This window comes from Talpa occidentalis, unplaced genomic scaffold (genome assembly GCF_014898055.3).
Source record: "Talpa occidentalis isolate TD23 unplaced genomic scaffold, MPIMG_talOcc4v2.1 talOcc4.9, whole genome shotgun sequence".
Classification (NCBI taxonomy): domain Eukaryota; kingdom Metazoa; phylum Chordata; class Mammalia; order Eulipotyphla; family Talpidae; genus Talpa; species Talpa occidentalis.
The window spans coordinates 12,972,581-12,987,640 of NW_023605305.1; the positions used below are offsets into that span (position 1 = coordinate 12,972,581).

Here is a 15,060-nt window from a genome sequence, read left to right on the forward strand (position 1 = left end):
AATGTTTTCTTTTTTAAAAAAGATTTATTTTCAATTATTTATGCATACAAGAACTGGGGTGTAGGCCAGAGATGAGGGGTTGCACCAGAGGATTCACCATAGATACAGTGGGGAATAGAACAGGCAGATCTACCGAAATACACTGCTAAGGGGCAGCAGGCGAGACAGGAAATGTCTGCTGCACCATGTAGGTCTGCTCCCTGGCCTGGGATCAAACTCATGCTGCAGTGGCTGGTGATAGCTTGATAGCACTGAGCCTTCAACCCCTTTGCTACCGGCGAGGCCAATAGAAATGTTTTCTTTTTATCACTTCGTTGGTCCCTGACTCATTCTGGCTCCATATGAGCTGTTTAGAGTACGCACTCAGTCATGTATAGTAATCCTGCCCCCTTCAGAACCAACACAATTTAGTGAATACTAAGTTTTGGCTGTCTACTATCTATCCCCTCAATTACTTCAACAGCAATAGAAGCCCTCTGAGGTTCCAGAGGAAATCAACAGAAGTAATCAATGACTGAATGGAGTCTTCTGAGTATTTAACTAGGGTTCCTCCACTATCCATCTCACTTAGTATTTTGAAAACACAGCAGCTTTTCCTTATACATGATTCAATTCAGGTCCTAGAAAGTATTATTCTTTTTTGGTCTTTCTTTAACATACCAGTTCTGTAGCATTTTCATTTTAAGTTAACTACTTAGCAAGAATTAAATCTCATATCGACTTCTTTTGAATTCTTCCCAGAACCTTCCAGTACACATTTTAAACATGTGGTAAGTCATTATATCTGTGTCAATGGAAACAAATTACAGGACCTGCTTCCCCAAAAGATGTATTATTAATACCAGTTGAAGAATAAAAAAATACTACACTTTCTCTTTACCCTGTCAAGAAAAGTGAAAGAACAAAAACCTAATTCTCACAGAACCAAAAATGTCATCAAGTAAAACCAATTTATGTACTAAATCTATCAGTAACCCAATATGTTAACAATCTCCCAATTTTCTGGTTTTTCAAAACTTCAATTTACAGTAAGTATAAACCAAATCTCATTAAACCTTACTTCATGGAAGGAACACAAAACGTCACACCAAGATTTGGTTGTAACAAACTGCTTGACTGGAGTGGCGTAGGCTGGTAATCTCAGGTAGGAATTTTAATTTAACACCTGCTATATGTAACAATATACAAGAAAATACATCTTTCTCCTAGTGAGACAATGCAACAGAATACACACAAATTTTATAATTAGTATACCAAGTATTTGTTTCTAATTGAAAAATAGTTCATCCTATTATATTCTTGAATTGCTTCCAGGAAAATCTTAGGGATCTAGCAAACTCCATCATATTTATATCAAGCAAAGATAAAAAACAAAAGTCCCCATTACTGAGCTCACCAATGAAACCAATCTAAAGGGCTAAGAGAGTTCATTTCTATAATTAAAAAGCAGATGCAACCAACTAATTTTACACCAGGCTGTGACGAGCATATCAATATTACATGGAATTTATCTTGTTCATAAAGATTTTATAACTAGTTGAGAAAACAAGACAAGATAAATGTAAAGACTGGTTAAAAGGATTTCACACACTATAGGGATAGTATAATTCTTTCAAATTGTATTTCCCTCTTGGAGGTGTCCTGAACTGTCTCAAAAACAAAGAAAAAGCGAAAAAGCAATTCCACTTTTATTCATTTGATATGAGTATTTAAGGGAAGGGGGAAAATCCTCATGTGCAAAAATTTAAAACTATTTTAAAACAAAATTTAAAACTATTAGAAACATACATATCCTGTAGGAGTTCAAGAAGTAAAAAAGTTGAACTGTATTTTGGTATTATTTACAAATATTAAAAACGTGGCTTTCAAAGAGTTCACAATATACATGGAACATTAAAGATGAAGGATGGCAGAAGAAGGATTAATCAGAGAACAAAAGTGAAAAAAAGACCAAAGTATAGTTCACTTGTACACTATTTTTATAATATTTGCTCCTATGAGGAATTCTGATGGCTCAGAGCCCCAATTCCAACTTGATGGGTAATTATATAACACCAAGTAATTTAGAGCAGTTTTCATATTCAAAATAATCAAAATGCAGTTGATGGGCCTCCCTGGTGGCACAAGGGGTCAAGATGCAATTTATGAAGCTATCCACAGCCACTGCAGCACGAGTACGATTCCCAGCCAGCCAGGGAGCTACCCACATGTTGTAGCAGACCTCTCCTGACTCACCTGCTGCTCCCCTCAGCAGTGTATTTCAGTCAATCCGTCTGTTCTGTTCCTCACTGTCTCTGCTGAATCCTCTCACCCCCCGTAATTCTGGTCTGTATCCCAGTTCTTGTATGCATGAATAAATAAATCTTTAAAAAAATTTTTTTAAGTGTAGTTTAGGGCCTCCCCAGTGGCACAGCAGTTGAGCTCTGGGCTGCAAAACTGCCTGCAGCCTCTGCAGCTCCGGTTCGATTCCCGGCCGCCAGTGAGGGTCCCACCTGGTGCGCAGACCTCTCCTGCTGCACCACTGCTCCCCTCAGCAGTATACTTCATCAGTCTGCCTGTTTTGCTCCCTGCTCTGGTTCTGGTGAATCTCTCACCCTCCCGCGCTTCTGACTGTACCCAGTGCTTGTATAAATAAATAAATATTTTTAAAAATCAATAAAATAAAATGTAGTAGATTCAGTTATCATAAAAAAAGTACGTTTATAGTCCCTTTTAATAATGCTATTTAGAAACAGAATATTGGCCTCCCCGGTGGCGCAGCGGTGCAGCGCTGGGTTGCGAAGCTGCCCACAGCCTCTGCAGCACCAGTTCGATCCCCGGCTGCTCCCCAGCCACCAGAGGAGGGTCCCACATGGCGTGCAGACTTCTCCTGCCGCCCACTGCTCCCCTCAGCAGTGTACTTCGGTCCTTCTGCCTGCTCTGCTCCCTGCTCTGGCTCTGGTGAATTCTCTCACCCTCCTGCGCTTCTGACTGTACCCAGTACTTATATAAATAAAAATAAATAAATCTTAAAAAAACAAAACAAAACAGAATATTAACTGTAGAAATAGTCCGTTGTAGTAAGAAGTTGTTCAGGGAAACAATATCAATGAATGTAAACTCCATTCTATACACAGAGAAACCAGCCAGAATTAGTTCTGGTGCTGTCACTATTTGCAAACAAAAATTAACATTCGGGTGGATTTAGGCTTTTAGGAATGTAACACTGATTAACAGTTTGAGTAACGCATCACTCTTTCAAATAGGAGTTTGACTAAATTTAAGATTTCTTAGAATTCTAATACAAGTAGGAGATACATTACACCACCTAAATGTTTAAATGACAGCATCATCTAAAAAGCTACCCCCCATCATTTTATTTGAAAAGAAATCCTATAAAATTATCATTTAATCTAGCTTAAATTTTTTAAGTTAAAAGGCCAGGACTTAAGTATTCAAAGAAAAAAAACCCCATAACCAACTATTCATCAAATAGTGTGTGCTTACTATGTTCTTTGCATTTTGCTAGGCACTAAATATAGACAGTGGAGGTAACAAATCAGAGAACATACCTGCTGTAACAGAGCTTGTATTTTGGTACATAATTTTTTTCATTAAAGGATTAGATTAGGTTTGCATAAAGGCATATGGAGAAACATTTGCTTTTTTTTTTTTTTTTTTTTGGTGAGACCCTCGCTAGTGGCCGGGGATCAAACTGGCGCTGCAGAGGCTGCAGGCAGCCTCACAACCCAGCGCTCAACCACTGCACCACCAGGGGAGGCCCTTGTTTTTTTTTAAAGATTTACTTATTTATTTATACAAGCACTGGGTACAGTCAGAAGTGCGGGAGGGTAAGAGAATTCACCAGAGCCAGAGCAGGGAGCAGAACAGGCAGACGGACGAAGTACACTGCTGAGGGGAGCAGCAGGCAGCTTTGCTACCCAGCGCTCAACCGCTGCACCACCAGGGAGGCCCTAAAGAAACATTTGTGAAGGCAAAAATGGAGGAGGAATTGCTTCTTTGTTCAAGTATAGACCACTATGCTCAACCTTTCATCTGATTCTATATCCTTCTCTTGTACAACTCACTTCCACTAATAAATCTCTCAGTAAATATTGAGTATGGCGGGGGAGGAGATAAAAGAAGAAAAAGCAGAGTTCAAAATTATATAAAACCAAAACCAGAATAAAACAATTATTTTCATAGGGCCTCCCCGGTGGCGCAGCGGTTGAGCGCTGGGTTGCAAAGCTGCCCGCAGCCTCTGCAGCGCCGGTTCAATCCCCGGCTGCTCCCCGGCCACCGGAGGAGGGTCCCGCATGGTGCACAGACCTCTCCTGCCGCCTGCTGCTCCCCTCAGCAGTGTACTTCGGTCCTTCTGCCTGCTCTGCTCCCTGCTCTGGCTCTGGTGAATTCTCTCACCCTCCCGCGCTTCTGACTGTGCCCAGTGCTTGTATAAATAAATAAATAAATCTTTAAAAAAAAACACAATTATTTTCACAGCAAGCTCATCCCAAGCACCTAAAAAAATAACGTTGTTAGTTGCATAGTTTGAGCAACCAGTTCTAAGAACTCAACTACATTCCTTTACAAAGTGTTTGGGTATCTACCAGTTACATGATTATCCTTGCTTATGATGGCCACAAAATACTGATGAGTGTCAAAAATAATAGCTACACTTTGAAAAGAATCAAGTATTCTCCCTCATCTTACAGTAGATTAAAATAAGTGAGAAACTGCAAAGATTTTAGCAAAAACAGTTGAAGAACACTTACTTCTGTTCCAATTCCAGGTTGCACACCTGAGTATACACTGTCTGGTGGAGGGCCACCATACTTCCTCTGTCCTGTTGTTACATCCAGAGTATAGCCAGTCCTCTCAAGCAAAGCCTAAAAATAATTATATATCTGTTTATACTCTAAAACTAAAGTGCTGTCTCTCTCTCTCTCTCTCTCTCTCTCTCACACACACACACACACACATACACACATATTAATCTTTTCCCAAAGGTACCCCAACATGTTAGGCTATGTATTTTAGAATTAGATTAAAAGAAAAATGTCTAAATTCACACCAGTTTCTCGCAAATATGCTCTCCCACTTTATTTTACTGTTCCTTTACTACAATTACTGGAAAGAGTAGTAGGCAAATTAAGCATCCAGCATACAACACTTCTGCTATGAATGAGAATGGAAAAAGAGGCATGGATGGTTAAAAACTATATATAAACTGACCCCCACTCTATATAGTACTAAAATACTTATGTCCTGCATATGCCTCATTTTATTTTTTAAAACAACTACAATATTGAATAAAATTTTCATATTTGTTTTTAAAATAGAAGAATGGAGTTAAGCCATTTCAGACGAGGGAAAAGGTACGAAGTAGTTTATACAAGCTAGTTATATGACAGAAAAGTACAAGTTATATTTTTCTGCCTAAATGATAAAACTGCACAACTCCAATGTGAAATAAAAGTATTTCAAATTGAAAAATCTATCACTGTAGCAACACATTAATAAGGAATTAGGTTCTTTAGTCTTTCATTAAGAGCCCTGCATTTACCTTTCAGAGTAGTTTATCTAAATAATAATGGCTCATAGTTATACAGTTCTTGCTTCATTCCAAGTATTATTCTAAGCACTTTATTTTTTTTTTTTTAAAGATTTATTCATTCAGGGGCCTCCCCGGTGGCGCAGTGGTTGAGCGCTGGGTTGCGAAACTGCCCGTGGCCTCAGCGGCTCCGGTTCGATCCCCGGCTGCTCCCCGGCCACCAGAGGAGGGTCCCACATGGCGTGCAGACCTCTCCTGCCGCCCGCTGCTCCCCTCAGCAGTGTGCTTCAGTCCTTCTGCCTGCTCTGCTCCCTGCTCTGGCTCTGGTGAATTCTCTCACCCTCCTGCGCTTCTGACTGTACCCAGTGCATGTATAAACAAAACAAACAAACAAATAAATAAATAAAACATGCCTCTATTTAAAAAAAAAAAAATTTATTCATTCATACATACAAGAACTGGGGTACAGGCCAGAAGTGCGGGGGTCAGAGGGGGATAAGAGGATTCACCAGAGACAGGGTGGGGAACAGAACAGGCAGAACTGACTGAAATACACTGCTGAGGGGAGCGGCGGGCGAGTCAGGAGAGGTCTGCTGCGCCATGTGGGTCACCTCCCTGGCCTGGGATTGAACTCTTACTGCGGATAGCTTCACAGTGTTGCTGTTGCGACTTAACCTCTGGCGCCACCAGGGAGGCCCTATTTTAAGCACTTTACATATCTCAATTTCACTTAAACCTCACAACTCTATGAGGAAAGCACTCTTACTATCCCCATTTTACAATTAAAGAAACAGAGATAAATAAAATTCAAAAGGAGGAAAGCAGTTATAAAAATACCCTTTACCAAGTGAAAATAACGTGCTTGGAAAGAAACTGAAGTGACACAACTGGATCAACCCAAGAAACTATTATCAGAAGTGTCATTAAATATATATCATTCATGGAATACAGGAAAGTCTGAATTAGAACTTTTCACCTAACATATAATTAAATGTTTGCCCCAAAATTTTAAATAATTTCACCTAATTATTTCATGTCTAAACACTAAATTAAAAAGAAAAAGTGAAATTATAAAATCTGTTTTTACGAAACATAAAAAAAAGCAGCCAATCTCATCATTAAACTCTCAAAATTTTACCTTAATCTTTGCTTCATCAGGTCCCTTGGTGGACTCTTGCACCTTGCTCCCCTGTTTCTCCCTTTGCCTGTAGGTCTTCATAACTCCACATAAAAATGCACTTTTGTTCTGGAACAGCCAATTAATAAAAAAAAAAAAAAAAAAAAAGAATCACCAGGAAACATGGAAGGATACGTGTATAATTAAATTTAAAGACCAGAATTTTAACAAAATATTTATTCACTCAACAAGTAATTGGTGAGTTGTTAACTTTGTGCAGGAGACCAAAGCAGAGTAGTAAGACAGCCAAGATCTCAGTGAGCTTACCTTCTACAATGGCAAAAGAGTCTTCCATTTGTTGATACTTAAATGCATCTGGGTATCTTTGCCAGACATTCCGAAACCATTCCTCCCACCTATGTTATTTCCCTCCAAGATAATAAAACAGGATCAGATAACCCAAAAATACTCAAAATTTGAGTAACTTACACACAAAAAAACCCCTAACATATACAATCAGGAAATCTTGGCTTTAAGTTTTTTAACTTACTAAACACAAATGAATGGGGAGAAACTACTCGTGTTTCTGGAAACACTTTGCTAAAACAGATCTATTTTTTTCTTTAAACTAATTTTAAGAGAAGCAGAGATAGTCACAAACTACCTCCTCTCCATAGGAAAATACAAAAACACCAGTTCTCTACAGGAAAAAAGATAGAAAATTAATTTCAGATCATTAGTTCTTCAAAAACATTTCTGAGTAATGGCCTTACCTGAACATGTGATAAGTCACTTTCCTTGAACTGCTGTAGTACAGACAGAGCTCCTTCTTCATTAAATTCCCTGAGAGCATCAATTGCTCTTTCATCAAGATCGACATAAGCTACCAATCCTAAAAATTAAATTGGAAAGGGGTAACATTATTGCAACAAAAGGGATAATCTAAACTGTGCTATTGTTTAATCAGGAATTGTTATAGTCAATGCTATCACTAACAAACTACATTTTCACTTAGTTATATGCATATAGGCAGCTATACAATTATATAAAATTATGAAAATAAAAAATAAATTGTCCAAAAACTATAAATGTGTATTTCAATCCCCACAGTCCCACACACACAAAAAAGAAACACAAAAATCCTAACCCCCATCTCCCCAAGGTTTAAGTCTTGGAAGTTAACTTTGATGTATTAAATATTAATATAACAAATTCTGTATTTCCCAAGGATCAACTTTCAAATTATATGGGCTGCTGTAAGTTATTGCTAACCAAACAAGAGGTGGGGGAAAAAATGAGAACCACTTTTATTTAATAAGTCTTTCTACTCTCTAAATAGTGTGACAGACTTTCCCTCCTTAGCACCAAAGATAGACTGAAATGCATTTGAGCATCTACTTTGCTGCAATCAGAATGTGGAAAGGCATAATTTTAATCTCTTCTACAAATTCAAGTGCAGCTTGATTAATCAATTCTGAAAGTCATATTTTAAGGTATTTTTGTTCTTCTCAAGTATAAAGCTGAGATTAAAAGATGCTGTGGCATTCACAACACTGTCAACAATGATATTTTTTTCCCAAATGGTAGTATATATTTACAAGTAAACTGCACAGAAAATATTTGCACTGCATTCTGTATATGTAGTATATTTAACTGCACACAGAACATCTACTAAGTTTAAAATATACTTGAAAGTTTGTTACATTTCTCTATATAAGGATTATATTTCAGAATTGATTCAATGTAAAATGGAAATATTTGGCAGATTAAAAACCCCCAAGTCCGTATGAACTAACATCAAAAGTGACTCCATTTTGGTAAAGGCAAAAAGAACTTTATTCCATAGAGTAATAAATTTTAAATAAATGTAATGCCACTTGCAAAGTTACTTTTTTAAAACGTTGCCGTGATTTGTTTTAAAGCTCAAAATGAGCATGCCTAAATAACTAGAGTTTCCTTACTTCAATATTGCATACCACCACCCAAAGCCACAACTCAGGACACCCATCAATCCATTCTGTCCATCCAAACCTACACCCAAACCATCAGCTCTTATCAGTAACAAAGCACTCTACAAGAGAGCATCTCTAAGCAGATCGCTGCCAATTCTCTATGGCAGAAGGTCACAGAAAGTTCCTGAGGACTGATTTTCAAAGGGGACCATCACCCAGGAGTCATTTTTAGAAGTCATTTTAATGTGTATAATTATCCTGAGGTTCTCAGGTTTAAAAAAAGAATTTAAGGACAAAAAAAAAACAGATATTTGTTACTACTGTACTTAAGGCAAGTTTGTGAGACAATTCAATTCTCTCTCCCAGAATCTGGATAGGCACACAAAGCACAGAGGAAGAAAGTTTCCATCTATGGCCCCAAAGGGGGAGGACACATTTATTTAAGAACAACACTCCCTAAGGGTAAATATTTCTCTCCCTCTTTGAAACTTCAAACCACTTACAACCAACCATTTGAAGATGTTCAAATTTGCTTAAGCACTTAACCATTGGGACTTCTAGATTTAAAAAAAAAAAAAAAAAAAAAAAAGCTGTTACAAACCAAACACTTGCAAATTTCAGAGAGATGTGGATTTCTGTCTGTTAGAACTAGACAGGCCACAAAACTCTCTAGAAGTCTTGACATTTATTATCGTTTCAGACACTACAGTCTAACTAGCCCTCTTATTATGCCACCTAATCAGACCTAAGCTGATTTAACAATCACTTTAAGAAACTAAAAGTAGAAAAGTAAAAGCAAAATGATGACTGATTTAGATTAGGAAAAAATATATAAAATTTGGTATGCTGAAACATACATTTTAATTGGTGATAAATCTAAGACAAATTGACGTACTTCTGAAACAACTACAACTGCATATTCAACACTAAGAAGGCATCAAAATAATGAAATAAGAATATCAAAGTCAAACCCAGTATGCCCTCAATGAAGGGAAAGTAACAAACATTCGCTCTACATAGATCAGAAACAGTATTATTTAACCTTAAAAAAAAAAAAAACTATAAAATTCAAAGTGGTTTGCCCTCACTTTCATAACCAGTCAGAAACAAGAAATGCATATTATACCTGTCTGAAATATTTCATCAAGTCTTTCTGCCACCTTCTGTGGGAGGCCTGCCTCTATCAGTGTCTTGTAGTGTTCTGTGTGAGTTACACTGGAAGTATCCATTGGTTCTTCCTCTTCTTTTAACTGTACCGCATTACCATTCACCTGATTAGCCATTTTATTATGCTGCTGGAAAAAATTCAGGAGCTATATTACATTAAGCCAGAAATAACTAGTTTGTAGGACAATGCATGATTTATCTAAACTAATTTGTATACATGCTGCATAACTTCTATCAAAATAATATTTTATGCCTTTTGTGATGTTTCTGACCTAAATTTGCAATAATCCTGTAAAACCATAGTAAATGTACATGGAAGTACTAGATCTTTAAGGGAACTTCATGTACACTAGGTTAAATAAAAGGCTGAATTTACTGATGATAGAATCACTGATTAACAAAAGCAACTGTTGTGCCCTCGCGAGCATATCAACAAATCACCACAAAATCCTAGAAAGTCCCTCAGCTCTGTTTCTTGTACAGTTTTTAAAGGTTTGGTTTAAAAACATGAACACCCACAGACCACTTAGTGAAGGTTTAAGGACTTTCACATTTCCTAGCTCTGCTTCAAATCCAATATAGGTGTGAAATAAATACCCTGCTGTCTCTAGATCAACATGCTGGTGGTTTGGGTTTTCTCCACCTCACTTAAAACAAAACAAACAAAAAAACACACAACTTGACATTAATTTTTGTTCTAAAATTAACCTGCTATTCCCATTCACAGATTTAAAAGAAAAAATGACCAAGTTAAAAAAGCTAAACAGTTGTTTTAAGTCCACATAAAATCAAAAGTAAGCTAGAGCTGAGGCTGCTTCTTTAAAAAAAAAAGAAACATGGGTACATAATGAATTTTTCGTATCAATAAAATAAAGCTGCAAGAACATAACGAAGAATGGACAACTGACATCTTGCACACAGTTTCAACGAACATTACCTAGTTAGGGTAACCTTAGGTCATATTTCTCAGATCAACCTACCAAAATCATTTTCTATGTTCAACTTGTATGAAATGCTGAAATGGATCAAATCCCTGAAGAGAAATAAATAAAACCATACAAGGTCAGTCTCTATATTGCCTCAAAAAACAAAGAATTAAAGTGCATTTGTCAGTGAAGTCACAATGTGATGAAGATAACAAGCAGCAGATAAGAAACACTGCAACACATACTGACAGAAAGGACATGAAGGTGGATCTCAAGAAAAAGCCTACTTTTTTGGATGATACTCAAGACACCTAGTCAGCTAGAAAGAAAACACAAGTTGCTTAAAAAGTACGAACACTCCGGATTGTTTATCAAACGCTGTGCAAATGCACTATGTGCAGTTTTCTCACTTGGAACATTTCATTTCAAAGTCCATTAACATTTAGTTGAAGTTAATGAAAAAGGGAAGACGGAGGGGAAGGAGGTACAGAGAGCAGGAAGAGAGGAAAATGTAGAAAGGGTCACTCTGAAAACGAGATAAACAGTATCATGATTTCTTATGACTATAAAACATCATTAAAGACTTTACAGGCCACTAACACATATTCAGATGCAGATTCCGTGGTTAAACTCTGGGTGGAGAAATGTTTCCTCAAGGCAAGCCTCAATTTCTGATGAACTGGCAAAAACCAAAAACATCCGAAACTGGCACTTTTAAAGATCAAGAAACTTACTGTGCAAGATGAACACGTTTACTGATTAATAAAACCTATTTCTATAAAGATGCAGCCTAAAGTCCAAAATCTCTACGTGAACACTAAAGTTCTTTTCCCACTGCTCCCCTATCCCCAAACACGACCAAAGGATCATCAGAACTCAAAGTTCTCAGTATCACAAAACCCTCACAACATTGCACCTGGGAATACTAATTCTATTAGTCACACAGAAAGGAAGCAAATTTTTAACAGAAAAGTTCAATGAACATCTGTTAAGGTGTTTTTAAGGTATGTACAATGCAAAAAAAAAAGACAAATTGCGTACTACACATAAGATAGAAATATTTATGACTACCATTTGGTTCTCTACGTGATTTTGAAATTGGTTTTCCCAAAAAATGTCTGTAAAATTGAAACCAAAAGAAAGCAAAATATGTAGGTTCCAGAAAAAATAAAATCTTTCAGATCAAGGAAAAACCTCTCCTCAAGCCAAATATAATGTGCTGATTTTTAAGTGACTTTTCTGTCATACGAGACCGTTTAAAACTCGTGTCAATTCACAATGCCACACAGCCAAACCGTATTTCTGGATGCAGCAAATAGATTAATAGGACTGGAGTCATGTAATCCAAACATTTGTGCAAAAAAAGGCGAATTTCAAAGGGCTGCTGGGAGATTTGGGGAAATCAGCGCTGGATCCCTCCCTGACTCCTTCTGAGCACCTCTGTGCAAATTCTTCGTACCAAGAGACCGGTTTTAAAAGAACCAACGAAATGAAAACTAACGGTTATCTCACGGCTCGGGAGTGCCAAGCCCTTATCTTCCGACTGACTCAGGAAACACACAGGGAGCCTCTGGGGGACGGCAAAAATCTCAAACAGGTAGTGTGAAAGGGCTGAACCTTTCAAGAACCCCCTGGCTTTAAGTTTTACGTGTTGGCAACGCGGTTCCAACCGTGTAAGAAAGAGACTCGCCTTCCCAACTTAGTGTGCCAATGACATTCTCAGGATTATCGAGCTCAGGCGCCGCTGGCAGCCTAAGTTTCGCGGCCTCTCCTAGTCATTTTTTCCTTCAAATCTCGGCTGGCAGCATGCAGACGGGGGGAGGGGAGGCAGGCTGGCTACCCGAATCGGCTTTTCGGCTTCTGCTTACACAAAAGTTTCCTCCGGGCTCAGGTGCCCGCGGGCCGTGCCGCCCACCCCTGCCCAGCCCACCCCCTCGCGCCGGCCCCGACCGGCGACGCGTCTCGCTGGGGCCGGGCAGGCCGGGCCGGGGCGCAGCGGCTCCGACGGGAGAAGCGACGGGGCGGCGGGCGCCTGGGCCGCCGGCCCGGGCGGGCCGCGTGGAGCCGCGGGCGGAGGCGGGAAAAGCTCGGCGGACCCCGGCAGGCCGCGCGGGGGGCGCCCGGCGGGCCGCACGCGGCCGGGGCTGAGGGCGGGGAGGGCGCGGGCGGGCGCGGAGGCGCCTCGGCGGGTGAGGCCCGCAGCCGCGCGGCCCCAGGCCACAGCCGCCCCCGGCCCATCCCCGCCCCCACCCCGGGGCCTCGGAGCGAAGACGAAACTGGGCCGGGCGACGGGCCCCGGCCGGGCCGAGTCGGGTCGGATCGGGGCTCCCGGCCCCTCCCCCACGGGCCGGCGCGAGACTCACCAGGGCAGAGCTGGGGCCGGCCGCCGGGCCCGTGAGAATCAGCGCGAGGCGCTTTGAAAACGACTAGAAATGGCGCGCGCGCCACCCCTCCCCCCCCTCATGGACAGGGACGCGATCCCGGCAGCACGCGGGGTTTCCCGGAACTGCTTCCAGGGACTCCGAGCTGCTGGGCAATCGCGGCGCGCGGCGGCCTGAGCGACAGCTCGGGTGACGAATAGCAGCGAGAAGAGGCGCACCACGCCGGGCGACTCGAGAGCCAATCGGTGAGGCCACCGGCTGAGCCAATGACGGGGCTCAGCGCCGCCGGCTGGGGCGCCTCCGGGGCGGGGGCAAAAACACAAAGGGTCTGTACTGAAGCCCCTGACAGAAGCGAGGCGGCCGGGCACCGGGCTCTGCGCGGCCGAGGCCCCGCCCTCCTCCGCCGCCGCCGACGCCAGGCCGAAGAGCCGGGCTGCGCGACGCGTGGCCACCCCCGAAGCCCCGCCCCCTGCCGTCCGCGCCGGCCTCACTCCCGGGTGACCCTCCCGCCCCCTTATCCGGCGCCGCAGCGCCCCTCAGCCCCCGTCGCGCCGCCGCTGGCGCTCGCCCCAGACACGCCCACCGCCACGCGGTCGGGCCCCTCGCGGTTGTCTTTTGGGTTCTAGTCAGAACACGACTGAAGGGCGGTCGGGCTCGGCGTGCGGCCGGGGGTTCGCGCAGAGCCAGCCCTTGGAACAACGGACAACGGCCGCCCCGCCTCCCTGGCTCCCCTCCCCACTCGGTGGGGGTCGCCCAGAGGTGAGGGAGGTCGCTGAAGTGACCAGGACTCAAGAGCAAGGTTACATGCAAAAGATAGTTTTGCAAAACCTGTTCCCGCAGGTTTTGGAGCGAGTTGATGTCCACACAGCGGCGAGGAGAAGGAACACGCATCCGTGACGCCAAATGAGCCGTGCGGGGCAAAGGGCTAGTTCTGATCCTCAGAGAAGAATGCCCATTATTCCTGGCCCTAATTGCCGCCCTCCAGCCCTACTAGTCTGTTTCCAGGCCTCGTCGAGTTTGAGCCCACAGCCCCCCAAGCTCGTGAGAGCCAGCCCTTCCCACTCCACCGCCAGCGTCCCTCCCAGGGTGGAGGTGAAGCTGCGGTCTGCAGGATTGCAGAGACACCCCAGGACCATTTTAATTTCCCACAACCTGTCAACAAGCAATTATTGGAAAGCTACTATGTGCCCCAAGCTAAATTTCTAAGATAATACAAGTCTTGTGTTGCAGGGCGTGAACCTTGTTATACAAATGCTGGGATGTTTAAGAAAAAAATATTAAAAGAATGCAAATTTAGGGACAATGTTGGAAGGACATTGCAAAAGGGTCTTGAAGCTTAAATTTTATCTTCATGTAAATCTGCCTCAAACTCGAGGGTTCTTAGACTATTTGTGCTGGTAAAATGTATGGATCGCTCTAGGGTTTTAATGCATAAAAATACATAGCATTGCAAAATAAACTGTTGGCATTCAATTAGGAAATATATTTTTAAAACAAATTTGGGGTAATCTGTTTTTCTTAACACGTTATGTTATCAATATCTTGCAGGTAAAATAACTCATTAAATTAAAAGCCAGAAATCTGTGATAATTATAATGTGATATGAAATGTCTGTGATTTCTGTTGGTGACAGAGTGAAAGGTACTGCTAATTCTATTGTGGTTGCCTACATTCACGATGGTGGGAAAAATGCTAAATTTCAGTTGGACACTAGTAAGAATAAAGAGGTTTTTTTCCATCCAAGTAGAAGAGCCCTTGAATTCCATTCAGAGATAACAAGAACCCATGGGCTGGAAACTGCAATTATAGTAATACTATCACACAACATTTTCTGAGATAACATTTCAAGTAGTCTGCCATATGGTCCTCATATACATACTCCACCTTTTCAGGCCATATGTTATTGTTGTTTTCTAGAAAATACAGGCATCTGAGCTTTGTGTTCCAAAAAATAATATCTGTGTGTGTATTCCCAAATTCAAACTCA

At 41.4% G+C, this 15,060-nt stretch overlaps 1 protein-coding gene across 3 annotated transcripts in view; it reads right to left on the reverse strand.

Annotated features, from left to right (window-relative positions):
- Positions 1–13,152, reverse strand: part of HNRNPR (heterogeneous nuclear ribonucleoprotein R) — a 34,052-nt gene extending 20,900 nt beyond the window's left edge. The window contains exons 1-5 of one of the 3 annotated variants that reach the window (XM_037501394.2): positions 13,056–13,101; positions 9,726–9,891; positions 7,421–7,539; positions 6,669–6,776; positions 4,752–4,865 (exon numbers count right to left, since the gene is read on the reverse strand). In XM_037501394.2, the coding sequence (XP_037357291.1) occupies positions 4,752–4,865; positions 6,669–6,776; positions 7,421–7,539; positions 9,726–9,882 (498 nt within the window). In that variant the 5' untranslated portion in view covers positions 9,883–9,891; positions 13,056–13,101. Of the gene's footprint in view, positions 1–4,751; positions 4,866–6,668; positions 6,777–7,420; positions 7,540–9,725; positions 9,895–13,055 lie in introns of all 3 variants that reach the window. The other 2 variants (XM_037501391.2, XM_037501396.1) reach the window with 2 other exon arrangements.
- Between the last annotated feature and the right edge of the window lie 1,908 nt (positions 13,153–15,060).